The sequence below is a fragment of the Esox lucius genome, chromosome 18 (assembly GCF_011004845.1).
Source record: "Esox lucius isolate fEsoLuc1 chromosome 18, fEsoLuc1.pri, whole genome shotgun sequence".
Taxonomy (NCBI): Eukaryota; Metazoa; Chordata; class Actinopteri; order Esociformes; family Esocidae; genus Esox; species Esox lucius.
The window spans coordinates 20,083,753-20,104,550 of record NC_047586.1 but is presented as its reverse complement, the minus strand read 5'-3'; the positions used below and the strand labels follow the sequence as shown (position 1 = coordinate 20,104,550).

At 41.6% G+C, this 20,798-nt stretch overlaps 1 protein-coding gene across 2 annotated transcripts; it reads right to left on the bottom strand.

The window, feature by feature from the left end:
- Positions 1-5,922: 5,922 nt before the first annotated feature.
- On the bottom strand, positions 5,923-9,857 carry LOC105030579. 2 transcript variants are annotated; one of them, XM_029114706.2, is made up of 8 exons: positions 9,769-9,857; positions 9,313-9,639; positions 8,884-9,192; positions 6,935-7,033; positions 6,776-6,822; positions 6,621-6,668; positions 6,443-6,514; positions 5,923-6,329 (listed from the first exon to the last, which is right to left on the bottom strand). In XM_029114706.2, the coding sequence occupies exons 1-8, from the start codon at positions 9,827-9,829 to the stop codon at positions 6,195-6,197; spliced, it is 1,098 nt and encodes a 365-aa protein (XP_028970539.2). In that variant the 5' UTR covers positions 9,830-9,857; the 3' UTR covers positions 5,923-6,194. The 2 variants fall into 2 exon arrangements, with proteins under 2 accessions (XP_028970539.2, XP_034143742.1); XM_034287851.1 differs by having other exon boundaries at positions 8,884-9,084.
- Between the last annotated feature and the right edge of the window lie 10,941 nt (positions 9,858-20,798).

Genomic DNA, 20,798 nt, shown 5'->3' with positions numbered 1-20,798 from the left:
AGATGGATTTCATTAGGGATAGGATTTAACATAGTTATTTTTGCCACTGATCAGCACAAAAAGCCCATAATATCAAAGTGGAAATTAAAATCAGAATGTTGTTCAAATTAGCTACAAATTTAAAACAGGAATCAATTGACTGACTGTTTTATCAACAAGACCCAAATATGTAAGCTACCAAAGAATAGCTCAGGAGAAAGAAAATGTGTGTTGATGTCAAAGTCCTGACCTTAATCCCATTGTGAAGCTGTGACAGGACAGGGGCCTCTTGGCATCTCTATGCGCCTTGGGGTCACAGTCAGGGCCTGGCTATTAGAGGCAGCTGCACCATGTTGCCTCTAGTTGGGGACCCTATTAATGTTGCCGCCAACGGTAACAATTCATTTTAGTGTCAAGGCGTTGTTGACCTTTGCGCAAAGCATCTCGGGAAGGCAGCGCGGCCATTTGAACTGTTCTGGTGCGTCAAGAAGTTGGGCCATGGTCAATATTATGGAAATGCCAGGCATTTATCCAATGGAAGTAGAGTCTTTCATAAACAAGAGAAGGTCTTCCTTGTTGGTCCATTGTTGTAATGCAGTGTGAAATAATTTTGCTCCATGTGAAAAGTTCTGCTATAAACTGGAGGAAAAGCAAATTATAGCAGAGGGTGGTGGTAAATATAGTTGGTGTATCAGGTCAGTTTTATAAGTTTGCACTGTGTTGCTAAATGTGCTGTGTTTATTTAGCAAAAGGTTGTTCATTTTATATGGCACCACCACAGAAATATGTTGCCTGCTAACATAAGGCTCATTATAACGTGTTTTCATGAGTGAGAAAATGTATTTTGGTTGGTTTAATGTAAAATAAAAAAAAGATCACAAATGGATGTCAACACGAGAGGTACAGTGGGGCATAAATGTATTTAGTCAACTACCAATTGTGCAAGTTCTCCCACTTAAAAAGGGTGATGTAATGATGTAATTTTCATCATAGACAAAATAAGAAAGAAAATTCCAGAAAATCACATTGTAGGATTTGTAATGAATGTATTGGTCTATTATGGTGGAAAATACGTTTTTGGTCAATAACAAAAGTTAATCTCAATACTTTGTTATATACCCTTTGTTGGCAATGATAGAGATCAAATGTTTTCTGTAAGTCTTCACAAGGTTTTCACACACTGTTGCTGGTATTTTGGCCCATTCCTCAATGCAGATCTCCTCTAGAGCAATGATGTTTTGGGGCTGTCGCTGGGCAACACGGACTCAACTCCCTCCAAAGATTTTCTATGGGGTTGAGATCTGGTGACTGGCTAGGCCACTCCAGGACCTTGAAATGCTTCTTACGAAGCCACTCCTTCGTTGCCAGGGCAGTGTGTTTGGGATCATTGTCATGCTGAAAGACCCAGACACATTTCATCTTCAATGCCCTTGCTGATGGAAGGAGGTTATCACTCAAAATCTCGCAATACATGGCCCCATTCATTCTTTCCTTTACATGGATAAGTCGTCCTGGTCCCTTTGCAGAAGAACAGCCCCAAAGCATGATGTTTCCACCCCCATGCTTCACAGTAGTTATAGTGTTCTTTGGATGCAACTCAGCATTCTTTCTCCTCCAAACATGACGAGTTGAGTTTTTACCAAAATGTTCTATTTTGGTTTCATCTGACCATATGACATTCTCCCAATCCTCTTCTGGACCATCAGTGGTCTTGTATGTCTTCCATTTTCTTATAATAGCTCTCACAGTTGATTTCTTCACACCAAGCTGCTTACCTATTGCAGATTCAGTCTTCCCAGCCTGGTGCAGGTCTACAGTTTTGTTTCTGGTGTCCTTGGACAGCTCTTTGGTCTTGGCCATAGTAGAGTTTGGAGTGTGACTGTTTGAGGTTGTGGACAGGTGCCTTTTATACTGATAACAAGTTCAAACAGGTGCCATTAAAACAGGCAATGAGTGGAGGACAGAGGAGCCTCTCAAGAAGTTACAGGTCTGTGAGTGCCAGAAATCTTGCTTGTTTGTAGGTAACCAAATACTTATTTTACAGAGGAATTAGCCAATAAATTCATAAAAGATCCTACAATGTGATTTTCGGGATTTGTTTTCCTAATTTTGTCTCTCATAGTTGAAGTGTACCTATGATGAAAATAACAGACCTCTCCCATCTTTTTAAGTGGGAGAACTTGCACAATTGGTGGCTGACTAAACACTTTTTTGCCCCACTGTAATTGTAATTATAATCTACATTTGTCAATTATCAATGTATATTTTTGTTCAAAACAGCATCATCAAGCTAAAACTAAAATAAAAAGTTGAATGAACTAGGTTCGTAATAAGGTGATTACATTCCTATGATCCCCTCCATGAACTGCCACCTTAACGTGGTGGAGGGATATGAGTACCGGAGTGACCCTAGGAGCTATGTTGTCTGGGGCTATATGCCCCTGGTAGGGTCTCCCAAGGCAAACAGGTCTTAGGCGACGGGTCAGACTAAGAGCGGTTCAAAACCCCCGTAATGATGCGTAAGATTTTGAGTACCGTGACGTTGCCCGGTATGGCGCAGCCGGGGCCCCACCCTGGAGCCAGGCCCGGGGTTGGGGCTCGTATGCGAGCGCCTGGTGGCCGGGCCTTTTCCCATGGGGCCCGGCCGGGCTCAGCCCGAACGGGCCCGCCTTCCCGTGGGCTCACCACCCACGGGAGGGACCATAAGGGGCCGGTGCGAAGAGGGGCCTAGACAACCCGATCTCTGGACACGGAAACTGGCTCTAGGGACGTGGAATGTCACCTCGCTGGCGGGGAAGGAGCCTGAGATCGTGCGTGAGGTTGAGAGGTTCCGACTAGAGGTAGTCGGGATCACCTCTATGCACGGCTTGGGCTCTGGAACCACACTCCTTGAGAGAGGATGGACTCTTCACCACTCTGGAGTTGCCCATGGTGAGAGGCGGCAGGCTGGTGTGGGTTTGCTTATAGCTCCCCAGCTCTGCCGCCATGTGTTGGAGTTTACCCCGGTGAACGAGAGGGTCGTTTCCCTGCGCCTACGGGTCGGGGATAGGTCTCTCACTGTTGTTTGTGCCTACGGGCCGAACGGCAGTGCAGAGTACCCGTCCTTCTTGGAGTCTCTGGGAGGGGTGCTGGAAAGTGCTCCGAATGGGGACTCTATCGTTCTACTGGGGGACTTCAACGCCCACGTGGGCAACGACAGTGACACCTGGAGGGGCGTGATTGGGAGGAACGGCCCCCCTGATCTGAACCCGAGTGGTGTTCAGTTATTGGACTTCTGTGCTAGTCACAGTTTGTCCATAACGAACACCATGTTCATGCATAAGGGTGTCCATCAGTGCACGTGGCACCAGGACACCCTAGGCCGCAGGTCGATGATCGACTTTGTTGTCGTCTCATCTGACCTGCGGCCGTATGTCTTGGACACTCGGGTGAAGAGAGGGGCGGAGCTGTCAACTGATCACCACCTGGTGGTGAGTTGGATCCGATGGCGGGGGAGGAAGCTGGACAGACTCGGCAGGCCCAAGCGTACTGTAAGGGTCTGCTGGGGTCTGCTGGGAATGACATCCGCCCTGAGTACCTCAAGTCTCTGGATGTTGTGGGGCTGTCTTGGTTGACACGAACTGTGCGACATCGCGTGGCGGTCGGGGATGGCAGACCGGGGTGGTGGTCCCTCTTTTTAAGAAGGGGGACCGGAGGGTGTGTTCCAACGATAGGGGGATCACACTTCTCAGCCTCCCCGGGAAAGTCTATGCCAGGGTTCTGGAGAGGAGAATACGGCCGATAGTAAAACCTCGGATTGAGGAGGAACAGTGTGGTTTTCATCCGGGCCGTGGAACACTGGACCAGCTCTATACCCTCTACGGGGTGTTGGAGGGTTCATGGGTGTTTGCCCCACCAATCCACATGTGTTTTGTGGATTTGGAGAAGGCATTCGACTGTGTCCCTCACGGCATCTTGTGGAGGGTGCTTCGGGAATATGGGGTCCTGGGTCCTTTGCTAAGGGCTGTCAGGTCCCTGTACAACCGAAGCAGGAGCTTGGTCCGCATTGCCGATAGTAAGTCAGACTTGTTCCCAGTGCATGTTGGACTCCGGCAGGGCTGCCCTTTGTCACCGGTTCTGTTCGTAATTTTTATGGACAGAATTTCTAGGCGCAGCCAGGGGCCGGAGGGTGTCAGGTTTGGGGACCACACAATTTCGTCTCTGCTCTTTGCAGATGATGTTGTCGTGTTGGCCCCTTCTAACCAGGACCTTCAGCATGCACTGGGACGCTTTGCAGTCGAGTGTGAAGCGGTGGGGATGAAAATCAGTACCTCCAAATCCGAGGCCATGGTCCTCAGTCGGAAAAGGGTGGCTTGCCCACTTCAGGTTGGTGGAGAGTGCCTGCCTCAAGTGGAGGAGTTTAAGTATCTAGGGGTCTTGTTCACGAGTGAGGGAAGGATGGAACGGGAGATTGACAGACGGATCGGTGCAGCTTCTGCAGTAATGCAGTCAATGTTTCGGTCTGTCGTGGTGAAGAAAGAGCTGAGCCGCAAGGCGAAGCTCTCGATTTACCAGTCATTCTACGTTCCTACTCTCACCTATGGTCATGAGCTTTGGGTCATGACCGAAAGGACAAGATCCCGGATACAGGCGGCCGAAATGAGCTTTCTCTGCAGGGTGGCTGGGCGATCCCTTAGAGATAGGGTGAGAAGCTCAGGAGGAACTCAGAGTAGAGCCGCTGCTCCTCCACATCGAGAGGGGTCAGCTGAGGTGGCTTGGGCATCTGTTTCGGATGCCTCTGGAACGCCTTCCTGGGAAGGTGTTCCGGTCCCGTCCCACCGGGAGGAGACCCCGGGGAAGACCTAGGACACGCTGGAGGGACTATGTCTCCTGGCTGGCCTGGGAACGCCTCGGTGTCGCCCCGGAAGAGCTAGAGGAAGTGTCTGGGGAGAGGGAAGTCTGGACATCCCTGCTTAGACTGCTGCCCCCGCGACCCGGCCCCGGATAAGCGGAAGATGATGGATGGACGTTCCTATGACTTTCCAAAAAATTTATATTTTCACCTTGTTCTTGAAATACAAGAGACATACTTGAGCGTGCCATCTAGCACTAAATACCATTCCTGTGTCCCTTCTGAACAATTACCTGTGAAACAAAACCTTGCTGACCTAGAAATCTCTCAAACATAACACAAAATACCTAGGGCACCTAGGGTAAAATGCACTTTAAAAAAAATAACCAATAGACCCTAAACATCTGTTCCCAGAACATCTGTTAGCCATCTCACACAAGACGAATCTTGTATCTTTTTTTTGTGGAAACAAAAGTGGAGTTTTATTCAATTAAACAAAACACAGGCTGAGGCCAGAAAACCTCTCAAAATCCATACAAAACCAAAATACAGAGCTCATCTCTGCACTGGTTACAAACAGTGAAGCTGTGACAATAAACAATGAACACTGAACAAATAAAGACAGGAGAAAAGCATTTTGTGACCAACAGACAACATGGTACAGCTGTGCGTAATGGGAAGTGGGCTGTGTTACGCCAAAGACATCTACAACTCTGGGGATGCCGCACACTGTTGGGCTGGATCTGGTGGGGCGGACATTACAATGTCCTTCTAGTTACTGATATTAGGGTTTGTGAGAATGAGTGTGTGTAGTCTGTTCTCTGTCCTGGCACCTCACTGGTGGAACCAGCTGCCCATGAAAGCTAGTGTAACAGATGTAATCATTAACTGTTCCAATGTGTTCATTTTACAGTGTTTTTCATGTTTCCCCTTCAAAGATTTCAGTTTGTTTTTCAATTGAATTGTTCACATTACAGGTCAAATTAAATGTGGAAAAAGTTCTGACATGATTTATCTTTGTCTCATTCTTTTACATCACAAAAACCTGGCATTTTAACAGGGGTGTGTAGACTTTATATATCCACTGTGTGTGTGTGTATATATATATATATATATAGTATCTCACAAAAGTCTCACAAAAGAGTACACCCCTCACTTTTTTGTAAATATCTGCCACCACCTCTGTTGTCCATTGTCTTTTGTAAATGTTTCTTAATGTTTCTTACGTGTTTTATTTTATTTCCAGCACTGACTTTGGACAATAATTAATTTGCTGATTAGTATCCACTCACTACTAAGCTGTGTGGTACTTTCATCTAACTTGAAATGTTTGCACATACTGTGAGTTGCAGAAGGACTAAAATGTAAAGGTAAATTCTAATCCTTATGTTGATGTCTTGATGGCTCCTTTATTGACAGTAGAATAGAGGGAGTTGGGGTCAGCAGGGTTCTCTGTCTCTCTTCCTCTGTCAGTAGAGGTCATAACTGCAGAATATGTCACTGCATCCTCACCTTGGGCCTAAACATACACACATACACAAACAATCACCATCACAACAAAGGAAATGTTTTAAACCACATACAGGAGGGAAAATAAATTGTTAGCAATTTGCAGAGTATAGCTTCACTTACATTAACTTTTTGAGGAGGATATTGGTTGATATGTCTGATGGAGGCATAGGTGATACAGTCAGCAGGTTGACTCTACAAGTGTAGAATTTCAGCAGAACTTAGGTAAAATTGCTTGATAAAAACTGAGTCAAGTCTTATTTTGTATGACCACATAATACAACATATATGATGGACTGACCCTGTCTTCATTGGCTGGTGGGCTGGTAGAGTTTACTGCAGTCAGACCCTACAAAAATTAGTAATAATAATAATGAATTATTAGATTGATAGTGGAACATCTAGTTAATGTACTACAGCAGCAATGTAATTCATTAACACACTCTTCATCAATACCAAGTCTTTGTTTCTGGCAGGGCCTCCATGAGCTGGCATTTGATTCTCTGAAAAATGTAAATAAAAATAAAAAACAGAAGAATGAAAACAAATGAACATGTGTATTATTGGGCTATTATTGCATTTATTAAGGAACAAGAAAGAAATATCAGTACTTACTGTTTTTCTTTCTGTGTAATACGAAGACAGCAGCAACAAAACAAACAACCACTCCCACAGCCACTCCCAAAAAAACATACATCAGATTAATAGGAGAATCTGAGGAGAGATAAAGTGTTACACAGGAAGAGCATGTTTTAAGAAATATGTTGTATTGCAACACATGATGAACAATTTATACAATGTATAATTTCAAATTGTAATAATATAAAATACAATACTTTTAGAATATGGGGAAGCGGTTGACAAGGCTGGTCCTGAAGTAGAAGCTGTACTTTATAGTATATTACCACCTTGGTCAAACAGGGTGACTTGCCTCACATACCAAAGTGATTACAGATGATATCTGTGTTACTATCATGCATGTAAACTGTGAGTCTAAAGGGAGACAGAACAGTAGAAAATAGATCCACATCCACTGACTCACTCTGTAACGCCTGTTGAGTTTCCTTTAATATAGTCTGTGACGTCTACAGGAAATCCACTTCATTCTCAGGACCACTAGACGAAACAAACTTTCTATAAAATTGTTTGGGCCTCTTTTAATGATAGGGATGGTATTCGAATTCCTAATTCTATGTTTTTTACATTATCAGTCTAAGACATCTGCAGAATAATGTCGGTTGTCTTGACAGGTAACATACTATAAGAACTTTCTTAATACCATGAATTCAAGTGTCTTGACATTGGTAGATCAAAAGATTCTACACATTTCTAAGCTTTTAGAAAGTCTGACCAAATATTTATGAAAAACTGCTTTACCAGAACAGTCCTTACATCAAGTGTAATATTGAAGTCACCTTACATTTTTGCCAGACTGCATAAGCGGAGCCGGCCAAGAAGAGTGAATGTCTCTTACTGAGTGAGTGAGTCAGTGAGTGATTGACTGACTACCCCTTGTTAAATAACGTACTGGTTAGAGATGCGGATCTGGTTAGAGATGCACAACCAATAGAACCCGTGTTTGAATATTGTCACAGTCAAAACCAATTATGCCTTAGGATTTGTTCCAGATAGACAAAAACGTTGCTGGCTGCAACCTTAGCTGCGATATAGTAAGCTTAAAAAAAACTGTTCATGGTTATATTATGACTATTTCTAGTGGATTTTCGAAGCACGCATCTGTGCATACTTTTTGGGTCAGAATAGACAAAAACCTCACTGGCTAAAACATTCAGTAGCAACGTTATAGTAAGCCTAAAATAAAACTGTTTATATTGTGGCTATTTCTAGTGGATTGTCGAGGTACATATGTGCATGATTTTTGGGGTAATATAGGCTGGATAACAACCCCTTGGCCAGTAAAAGAGTAGGGGTTTCCAAGATTCTCTCGTCTTTTCACTTGACGAAAAAGTCAGTTATCGTCACCTATATTGATAGTTATTGTATCAATGTCATTCACAAATGAAAGATAAACTGACGTTTTTTTGCCATAAAATCACTTTAGCTGTGTTAAGTTCAAGTAGTAAGTTAGATACTAGTAAGCCTATTACTAGCTAATAAGCTGTTAAAACAGCCAGTGGCAAAAGCCATACAGTTCATAGATGCTATTAGTGGTGGAGATTAACTTAATAAGAAACGTTTGTCAGTTTAAAACAATGCTTAATGGTGTCTAGTGAAATATTCAAACTTGGCGTGATGTTAAGGTGTGATCTAATGTCAAGATGCTATACCGACACTGGATGAACATATACCACTGTGGTGTACTGGTTAAAGACACAGCCACTCATGTGGGATACCTGGGATCAGATTCAGTGAGGGCAACAGCATTTATCACTTTTAACTGCGTGCCGGCTTCACTAGACTTGCCTGGTTCCTTTTCTGGTTTAAGGTTATATATTAATATTGGTTTAGGCTCTTCATGACAAAGGTTCTCCTTCTGTTTCAGGTATATAATCAGACGGCACATGAAAGATGTATTATATGCTCACAAATCATACAATGATTACCTGGGACCATGAAGTTTAAATCAATGGAGATGTTCTTCTTTTCATTAATATTCAGCTGACATGTCCACTTCCTGTTGTTGTCCTCCTTCTGGAGTGTCACATTCAGAGTGATGTCACAGTCAGATGTTTGTGTGACCTGGTGTCTGGAGTCTTTCTTCAGCTTATTACCTGTCTCATCCACCCAGAGGAGACTAACAGGTTCTGTAACACCATGGAGACATTTTTCAGGTCCCTCAAATGTGTACAGAAAGCACCTTAATGTTACTGGTCTATCAGGCTTTACATCTGTCACTGGTGTTGACAAGGAGTCTGAGAGAGAAAACATACATGGAGGAATTTATTCAGTATATTAATGGTCACATTGAAGATGACTAAAAACTCCACGGTGCACTGTGAGATATAAGCTCCCATTTAAACAGTAATACTCACTGGTTAGAACAGACAGATGAACAGGAGCATCACTTCCATGTTGTGATCCACCCACTGTAAGGAATTGTTGACAGGTGTAGATTCCAGCATCCTCAGCTCTGACATCACTAATGTGTAGAGAACAGTCAGACCCCACTTTCAGTCTGTCTGCTCTCTCTGAGTTAGTTTTAATCTTCCCATGTCCAACCTCTTCAATAACAATCTGTAATCCAGTTCTGTGATAGTTCCATGTAGTTGAGGAGCAGTCTTGATTAACCACATTGGTACATGACAGACTTACATTATCTCCCACTCTGGTGTACAGAGAACGAGTGTCTCCACTGACACCTGACAAGAGAATAATCAGAATATGTTTCAATGGTAAAACACAATACATTTATATTTCAAGAAAGTTACTTGATTTTTTCAAGTAACTTGTTGTAATTCTGGATATCATCCTTGTCTTCGCTGTCTTACCTGTTAGTAAGTATAAAATAGTCACAAGGCAACACAGAATATAATTGTAGATGTCGGCCATGATCTTCTCTCTCTGTCAGTTTCACCACTAATCACCATCTGTACTAGCATCACTTCCTCAAAGTGGTTATGTTTCAAGTTTTTTCAACAGAATCTATGTAATCAGTACACTCTCAACTACAATGAAAACACACAAAATAGACTTCTGGGACACAATTATGAAAATTAATGTGTTGGAAAGGCAAAAAAAAGGTTATACACAGAACATTTCTTTGATATGGTATGATAAAAATTTAAACCATAATGAAGTTCTGTTTCAATGACTAATTTTGATCCCACCATGTCTTTACTGTCATAACAGTGTTTTAGGGTGAAACTAATGATTACAATTAATAATGCAATGTAAAAACCTTGGGTCCCCCGAAATAAAAATGTTACCCAACATTGAAATACAACCATTTATGAAAAGTTTGATAGATGCTGACTTTTTTATTAGGTAATTACCCCAAATGGCCACCAGATGGCAGCAGGGAAGTGCAGTTGTAGTTAGGTCTCATTAAACAATCAGTAAGATAGCAATTTGTTTTCAAAAAACCAAAGAACATCCCTACAGTACATTGACAGAAGTACATTTTTACATTTACATTTATAATGCAAATGACGTAATATGGTGCTATATATTAGGGATGGGAAACCGAGGCTTTCTGGACCACTGAGGCAGGGACATATAACACGTTTGATTTAGACCTATTGTCTGGGTGGTGTATTCGAATTAATGGTAAGGATGAATGAATAAGGAAGACCATTGAAAAGGGTAACCTCAATAAAACAGGAATGTGTGGAGGGGGAAAGGATGACTTTTTGGGTTCAATAAAATTGTATTAACTGCCACAGGGACAATCAAACCTGAAGTAATACGGTAGCGCCACAGTATTAGATGATTTACTTATTTGGTTATTTGTGCTCTGTGGGGTGTTGCATCCTGGTTTGAAAATAATTTGGTCAAACAAAGCTTTGAGTGTCATCGAGCACGATGCCTGGACTGGTAATCTGGCATACCGGGCAAATGCTTGGTGGGCTGAAGCACTTTTGGGGCTGGTATAACTTGAACACATTTTTTGGCCAATGACAGGCCCATAAAGTAGGGACAGCAGACCACTGGTTCATTTTCTATACTGACACTGGGCTGGCCCAATCACATCTCTTACTAGGCCAATTTGTTGCAGCCTCAATTGGATTAACTGGTAACTAAATAATCAACTAACTTAAAATATCTACAGCAGGCTAAACATGCTTTTTAGCTAGCTAGCTGTATGGAGGCAAGCAAGCAGGGAAACAATGATTTCTGTTGTGACAGAGGCGGTTAGAAAGAGGTGGAGGTTTTTACGGGACCGCTATATAAAAGAAAAAAAGAGTGAGAAGATAGGCACAGGAGTGTGGCAGCGGGAAGCCAACAACGACCGTGGCGAAACAGTCATATTATGATTTTTTAAAATACTTACAGTTTCATGTGAGGTGGTAACATGGTGTTGCCCTCAACTGGCCAGGTACAGGAAGAACAAGGAGACAGGGGAGAACAGGAAAGGCACAACAACCAGCATATTGACCAGGGAGAGAGTGAGGAAGACATCGTTGAGCTAACCCTAGAGGAGGAAGAGGCCCCTACTGTCTCACACCCTGAGATCATCCCTGTGCCCCCTGCTAAAATAAGGAGACACCAGTCTCATGCTCCCGTCTACCCCATGTCCGCCTTTGAGTCCAGGTCATAGCTGCAGATGAATCTGATGTTGTGGCCAGTTGCCAGCCACCTGCACAAGCTGAACTGCCTGAAGATGAAGACATTGTGTCCACTCTTAAGATGCTATAACCCACATCAAAGAGCAGCAACAAAGATTAAGATACAGCAAACTCTTTTTGAGGCAGAGTTCAATTGTGAGTTCTCAAAGTACAAGATGAAATACCATTCATTTCTAAAATGTTTGTTTTTTACAGTTATTTTAATGCAATGAGCATGTGCATGTTCTTTTTCCCTTAGACATGATACATTTTCTCTCTCGTTTCAGAGTGATCCCAGGGGCTCCATCCTCATGTTTAAATGTTTTTAATGTAAGTGTTACACACACGCATATATATATACACTCACCTAAAAGATTATTAGGAACACCATACTAATACTGTGTTTGACCCCCTTTCGCCTTCAGAACTGCCTTAATTCTACGTGGCATTGATTCATCAAGGTGCTGAAAGCATTCTTTTGATAGGATAGCATCTTGTAGTTGATGGAGATTTGTGGGATGCACATCCAGGGCACGAAGCTCCCGTTCCACCACATGCCAAAGATGCTCTATTGGGTTGAGATCTGGTGACTGTGGGGGCCATTTCAGTACAGTGAACTCATTGTCATGTTCAAGAAACCAATTTGAAATGATTCGAGCTTTGTGACATGGTGCATAATCCTGCTGGAAGTAGCCATCAGAGGATGGGTACATGGTGGTCATAAAGGGATGGATATGGTCAGAAACAATGCTCAGGTAGGCCGTGGCATTTAAATGATGCCAAATTGGCACTAAGGGGCCTAAAGTGTGCCAAGAAAACATCCCCACACCATTACACCACCACCACCAGCCTGCACAGTGGTAACAAGGCATGGTGGATCCATGTTCTCATTCTGTTTATGCCAAATTCTGAGTCTAACATCTGAATGTCTCAACAGAAATCGAGACTCATCAGACCAGGCAACATTCTTCCAGTCTTCAACTGTCCAATTTTGGTGAGCTTGTGCAAATTGTAGCCTCTTTTTCCTATTTGTATTGGAGATGAGTGGTACCTGGTGGGGTCTTCTGCTGTTGTAGCCCATACGCCTCAAGGTTGTGCGTGTTGTGGCTTCACAAATGCTTTGCTGCATACCTCGGTTGTAACGAGTGGTTATTTCAGTAAAAGTTGCTCTTCTATCAGCTTGAATCAGTCGGCCCATTCTCCTCTGACCTCTAGCATCAACAAGGCATTTTCGCCCACAGGACTGCCGCATACTGGATGTTTTTCCCTTTTCACACCATTCTTTGTAAACCCTAGAAATGGTTGTGCGTGAAAGTCCCAGTAACTGAGCAGATTGTGAAATACTCAGACCGGCCCGTCTGGCACCAACAATGCCACGTTCAAAATTGCTTAAATTACCTTTCTTTCCCATTCTGACATTCAGTTTGGAGTTCAGGAGATTGTCTTGACCAGGACCACACCCCTAAATACATTGAAGCAACTGCCATGTGATTGGTTGATTAGATAATTGCATTAATGAGAAATTGAACAGGTGTTCCTAATAATCCTTTAGGTGAGTGTATATATACACATGTAATATACATATACACACTTCTTCCATTGCAACATATTGTTTTCAAAGTAATTGCCAGTGTTCGTCTCCAAATGCTCTTTTAAAATGAGTTTGAATGTGATTGATGAATAGACACATGCTACTCCTTCAATTTCCCTCGATTGCACATTTAGAATGCCCTTTAGAATTGCCCTTTGTACCTTTACAACTATTTATCCCATTTGTCACATACACTATACTTAATACTACATTTTCTGCCCCTCTATTTGCCTCAATAGCAAATTTAGTATTGCCATTTGACCTGCATTTGCCTTCATTGATCATCTATACATTCCACTAATATATATACAGGTGCTGGTCATATAATTAGAATATCATCAAAAAGTTGATTTATTTCAGTAATTCCATTCAAAAAGTGAAACTTGTATAATGTATTCTTCATTCCACACAGACTGATATATTTCAATTTTTTATTTCTTTTAATGTTGATGATTATAACTGACAACTAATGAAAACCCCAAATTCACTCCAGAGTCTGGAGGAAGAGAGGAGAGGCACAGAATCCCCGTTGATTGAAGTCCAGTGTAAATTTCCACAGTCAGTGATGGTTTGGGGTGCCATGTCATCTGCTGGTGTTGGTCCACTGTGTTTTCTGAGGTCCAAGGTCAACGCAGCCGTCTACCAGGAAGTTTTAGAGCACTACACGCTTCCTGCTGCTGACCAACTTTATGGAGATGCAGATTTCATTTTCTAACAGGACTTGGCACCTGCACACAGTACCAAAGCTACCAGTACCTGGTTTAAGGACCATGATATCCCTGTTCTTAATTGGCCAACAAACTCGCCTGACTTTAACCCTATAGAAAATCTATGGGGTATTGTGAAGAGGAAGATGCTATACACCAGACACAACAATGCAGAAGTGCTGAAGGCCACTATCAGAGCAACCTGGGCTCTCATAACACCTGAGCAGTGCCACAGACTGATCGACTCCATGCCACGCCGCATTGCTGCAGTAGTTCAGGCAAAAGCAGCCCCAACTAAGTATTGAGTGCTGTACATGCTCATACTTTTCATGTTCATACTTTTCAGTTGGCCAACATTTCTAAAAATCTTTTTTTTGTATTGGTCTTAAGTAATATTCAAATTTTCTGAGATACTGAATTTGGGATTTTCATTAGTTGTCAGTTATAATCATCACAATTAAAAGAAATAAACATTTTAAATATATCAGTCTGTGTGTAATGAATTAATATAATATACAAGTTTCACTTTTTCAATGGAATTACTGAAATAAATCTACTTTTTGATGATATTCTAATTTTATGACCAGCACCTGTATGTAGAGTATTTCTTCATTTACATCAACCTTTTGAAGAGGATTTTGGTCGATATGTCTGAATGGTGGCATAGGTGATACAGTCAGCAGGTTGACTCTACAAGTGTAAAATTTCTGCAGAACATAGGTCACATTCCTTGGTAAAATCTTATTTTGTATGAACACATAATATGACATTGATGCAATGACCCTGTCGTCATTGGCTGGTAGAGCTTACAGCAGTCAGACCCTACAAAAATGAGTAACAATAATAATGAATTACTAGATTGATAGCGGAACATCTAGCTATTTTACTACAACAATAATCCATCCATCATCTTCCGCTTATCCGGGGCCGGGTCGCGGGGGCAGCAGTCTAAGCAGGGATGCCCAGACTTCCCTCTCCCCAGACACTTCCTCTAGCTCTTCCGGGGGGACACCGAGGCGTTCCCAGGCCAGCCGAGAGACATAGTCCCTCCAGCGTGTCCTAGGTCTTCCCCGGGGTCTCCTCCCGGTGGGACAGGACCAGAACACCTTCCCAGGAAGGCGTTCCGGAGGCATCCGAAAAAGATGCCCAAGCCACCTCAGCTGACCCCTCTCGATGTGGAGGAGCAGCGGCTCTACTCTGAGCTCCTCCCGGGTGACCGAGCTTCTCACCCTATCTCTAAGGGATCGCCCGGCCACCCTGCGGAGAAAGCTCATTTTGGCCGCCTGTATCCGGGATCTTGTCCTTTCGGTCATGACCCAAAGCTCATGACCATAGGTGAGAGTAGGAACGTAGCATGGATGGAACAACAGTAGAGGCTGTACGTAATAGTATATTACCACCTTGGTGAAACAGGGTGACTTGCCTCACATCCCAGAGTGATTACAGATGATATCTGTGTTTCTAACATGCATGTAAACTGTGAATTTAAAAGGAGACAGAACAGTAGAAAATACAGTATCTCACAGAAGTGAGTACACCCCTCACATTTTTGTAAATATTTTATTATATGTTTTCATTTGACAACACTGAGGTTATGACACTTTGCTACAATGTAAAGTAGTGAGTGTACAGCTTGTATAACAGTGTAAATTTACTGTCCCCTCAAAATAACTCAACACACAGCCATTAATGTCTAAACCGTTGGCAACAAAAGTGAGAACACCCCTAAGTGATACCCTTAAAAGTGTAAAGTATACCCTAAAATAAACAATCACTCTTAATAGCTCTTCTTTTTGGACTTGTGAAACAGATTTAGGTCTCAAATGACTCCCATTTTGAAATAGAAATTGAATATAAAAGCATGAGGTTATCATTATCTTATTGCTTGTAAGGGTTTATTGTGGTTATTACTTTATATGAACATGATCAGTGATGAAAGAAGGAGGGCATATAACTGCAGTTAGGCTCCCTGATTAACGTGAGAAACAAGCTTTCTTGAGCCTAATGTCTTATGGTCAAAGACACATCACTTAATTTAATCTATATATTTCAATGTTTATACGACTCCCTTTTAAACTTTTGTCTATAAAACTTTTCAGTTGACCCCAATGTTACTACAAACAATTATTTGTTTTGTGGAATAACACAATACCCATTTTGTCATTAAATTATATTAACTTTTTCAGTTTGTCTGTAACTTTCTATAGGTTCCTATTCATGCTTCATTTATTTTCTTTTTACAAACAGTGAGGACATGGAGGACCAGGCCAAACCAAGACTACAGTTGGCAGCAGGGAAAGGATAGATTAAGTATCCCTCTGTTCTGGAAAGACACAATGACAGCAATGCCAGCGACTCTATGGTGGGGAGATATTTTATATCAATCAAATTCATCATGGCATATTGAATGGGTCAAATTTACCTGCCTGTAATATTGTGGGATCATGACTCAGTTGTCCCCATTAAATCCAAGCACATGCCCACCACAAATTAGTGGAAAACATTATGGACGCACCTAAATCTGGTTCTATGAAGGAAGTAAAAATCTTGTCGATTTGACTTCTTCATGAGGAATATGGCACAGATTGGCAGACATTTCTTAACGGACTGGTGCCGGCCCATGGAACAGGTTTGAGAAACTCTGGACTAATTCACAGATATTACTTTTAATGAACTCACCAAATGCGTCTTTGCTTCAGTAGCAATGAAGCATCATGTTATTAACTTATCTGCATGTAAGAGTTTTTGTATCTCTAATTCTAGTGTTGGTATACACCAGAGGTGGGGGACTCGAGTCACATGACTTGACTAGAGTCTGACTCGAGTCACCATTTTCAGGACTTGTGACTTGCTTGATTAAAGTATGAAAATGACTTGACTTGACTTTGACTTGAGAACAAGTTACTTGAGACTTGACTTGACTTGAAGTGGAAGACTCGACAATGACTTGAACTTATAATAAACAAACTTTATTTTATATGTTGTGACATCAGCACCACTAATCAGCGTATGTGCCTTTAACGCTGCACAATTCAAACCGCGCCAAACATGGCAGACAGTAACGTTAGTCGAGCTCCACAAATAGTATCGTTTGGATACAAGGACTTTGACCTGGACCGTGTGAATAAAAAAAGATTTGCCAGATGCAAAATATGCAACAACGTCAAATTTCATTCGTTATTTTAAGAACCACAAGGAAAGGTAAGAAAGTAATCTCTTTATATTCAGTTTCACTAAGATCTATAACGATTAAGTTACTAATGTTTTTTTTTCTTGTTAGAAATGTGACCATTATCATTACCGAATACGTCTGGTAAATAGATGTAAGGGAATTTGACTATAACAGTACGTCAACGGGCATGTATATTATTACACGTAGGCTATAATGTATGTATTAAATGTGGGCATTTTCAAGTGTTGGTGGACTGCGTGTGGAAACTAAAAAGCATTGTGCTTACACCATAACAGTTAACTTTACTGCATGAAAGGCTAACATGGAGGCGCCGATGTGATTACTAGCACCTAAACATTTCGAAGAGTTTTTTTTTTTACTCATATAGACAAGATAAGGTTGTTATTATTAGCCCTTATTACATGGATTGGCTGAATTCCAGTGCAGAATGCGTGTTATTTCTTGATAACAGACCGTTGCCATTAAAAACAGCGCGTTGCAATGGACGCAGCAGGATTCTAACCAGAGACGGAACGGACTATTTTCTTTAGAGGAAGCAATACAATCGTTTTGAAATCAATAAATTCCTTTTGAAATCAATATTTTGTGTCAAATTATAGATTTATTTTGTAGGTAGCCATGTAATAAGCGGGATAAGGTATAGCGAGGCGGTTGTTATAGCGAATACAACCCCTTCAGGCTGATTCAAGATCCCTCCGCTTCGTCCCCCCAAAAAATTGTACCGCGGAGGGGAAAAATATTTGATTTTGAAATCGAGCTTCGCACCGAGCGCACGTCAGAAACCGAGGAGAGTGTGTGTGTGTTCATCTCTTTTGTACTGTGACTTGACTTGACTTGAAACTTATAAGGACTTGACTTGACTTGCTTAGGGTGAACCCTTGACTTGACTTGACTTGCTTGATTTATCTGAACTGTGACTTGAGACTTGACATGAGACTTGATGGTTTAGACTTGAGACTTGCTTGGACTTGACCATGTGTGACTTGTCCCCATCTCTGGTATACACTGACATAGTGACCCGTCATAATCCCCCTAAACCCTTAAAGCTGAAATCTAAAAAGGGTCTCTTTTCATTATTCCACCATTCATTAGTTTCCATTCGGGATTTTTAGATCCACATCCAATATGGTCTTTGTTTCGTGTAGAATTAAACTACCTCACTGTTTGGATAATAGTGTAAATATCTATAGAACTAGGTGAATAGTATCAATATATTTGCCCACATTTAACCAAAATGTTTAGGTTGAGTGAACTGATACAAACATGTTGACAAACGACACCATGTCCTGACAAGATTGAACCAAGTATCAAAACGCTGAGGCAGGGTACACCTAAACGAAACAGAGACCATATTTGAACCCCTATAGAAAAATGTAATGCTGAAATAACCCAAAGGGCCCCTTTTGATGAAAGGTTTAATGTGGATAATATATTTTATAATAAATGTTTTTATTGTTTTTGTTGTTTTGTTCCCAAAATACAAAGAATTCACATACCCCACCCGGGGAGGGGTACATCTTGGGATACATCGTAAGGAATGGCAGCCCCTGAAGGGAACACACAGATTACCGGTAGTAGTAATGTGGATTATGACACATTGACTATTTCTCTCACTGATCTTTTGTGTCTTACCTGTTAGTAGGAACACAAGGATGAGTAGCAGTCCCAAAGTCATTGTCATCTCTTTCTCAGTCAAAGTCTGGTTTCACTATGAGTTTCTCATCACTCAGCTCGCCCTTCTGCCATCACTTCCTCATAATGGGTAAATTTTTCTCATGTTTTGTTTTCACCAGAATTGATTGTGACACCTTTATTCTAGTTTATGACAGTGTCTATAATTTACCAGAAATAGAAAACTCAGGATCTTCTAGCGGAAATATGCGGTTCAACTAGATTGAAGTACCTAATACTATACTAAGACACTGAGGGCCGGTTTCACAGACACAGATTAAGCCTAGTCTAGGACTAAAACAATACACTTATTGGAGGTTTCTTTTGAACTAGATGTATTAGTCCTAGACTAGGCTTAATCCGTGTCTGTGAAACCGGCCCATAGTGTATTTGTGAGTGCTCCCAGTGAGGACTAGAGGTTCATGAGGGGAACCAATGTTATTTACCTGCAAACACTTGCTGCACAACATTAGAAGCAAAATGATGAACACTTGGATTACCTACAAAACTGGTCAAACTCATTCCATGGAGGCTGAGTGCTTACAGGTTTTCACTCTTGCCTTGGTTGAAAATGAACATCACTAATTACTAAGGACCTGCCCAAACCTGATTGTCTAGGTCTTAGCTGGACACCAATTAAAAGGAAGACCAAAAGATCAGCTGACCCTACACCCTTTGTGGAATGTGTCTGACACCCCAGATTATATGAGGAAGATCTAGACTCCAGTAAAATTGGCCCAGAACGTCTTTTTTAACCACCATATTTGGATGTTATATTTCTACACATTATAAGAACAATAGCCACTAGCCGAAAGACATGCCCCTAGAATAAACTGGCTATAATTCCTGTATAAATACAAATGAAGGTTTTGGGATTTTTGGTCGTATTTCACTACTTGGACATTTTGGGTTCTACAGGCATTTCTGTTATAGGTATCATCAAGTATTGTATAGCTCTGTAATCACAACACTCCCATCTAAAATAAAAACACATAAATACAGATTTCTGGTTCATGCTTTAGAAAATACATATGTTGGAAAGGCAAAATAAATTTTCTGTGCAGAACATGTCTTGGATATGGTATGATAAGAAAATGTTGGAGCCCTAATGAAGTTTTGTTTCAATTACTTATTTGCATTCCCCCATGCATTTAGTGACAAATAACAATCTGTTAGTGTCAAATAAATGATAAAAAAAAATATATATAATTAGCCCAACACACATTTTTCTAAAGTTTGATTGAGGCTGTATTCACATTTTTGTTTTATTATACCAAACAGCCACTAGATGACAGAAGAGGACTGCTAGTGAAGTTGTAAAGTCTCTTAATAAAAACAGTAAGGCCCAGTCCCAATGTCCCCCACTAAACCCTAAGACCTGAACACTCACAGACTTAACTGATGTCACCTGGTAAGTGATTGAGTGCAAGAGGCTGCAAGGGCTCTAAATGCTATAAATAGTAATGGGACAGCGCTTTGTGACTTTATCATTTTACCTTGACTACGCTGAAACATGTTACACACTATTTTGGATTTGGGTGTTTTTGGGTCTTTTTTTGCGGGGAGTTTTTATGTAAAATGTTTTACTTTCCTCGCAGCCAAGGCAAGAGCCCAATCAATGTACTATCTTTGGTCAAAACAGTATCGTTAAGCAAAAACTAAAATAAATAGTTGAATAAACTAGGTGTGTAATAAGGTGATTGCATTCCTCTGATTTCATGTGTTCTATGTGTTATCTCAAATCCTTGTTAATGTAGGCCTAGTCAGTGGTGTATTGGTGCCCGGAGAAGTGGGTATACTGTAATCCAGTGGTGTTTTGGTGCCCGGAGAAGTGGGTATACTGTAATCCAGTGGTGTATTGGTGCCCGGAGAAGTGGGTATACTGTAATCCAGAGGTGTATTGGTGCCCGGAGAAGTGGGTATACTGTAATCCAGAGGTGTATTGGTGCCCGTAGAAGTGGGTATACTGTAATCCGGAGGTGTATTGGTGCCTGGAGAAGAGGGTATACTGTAATTCAGTGGTGTATTGGTGCCCGGAGAAGTGGGTATACTGTTATCAGGGGTGTCGAGTTAGGGGGGACGGGGGGTCAAG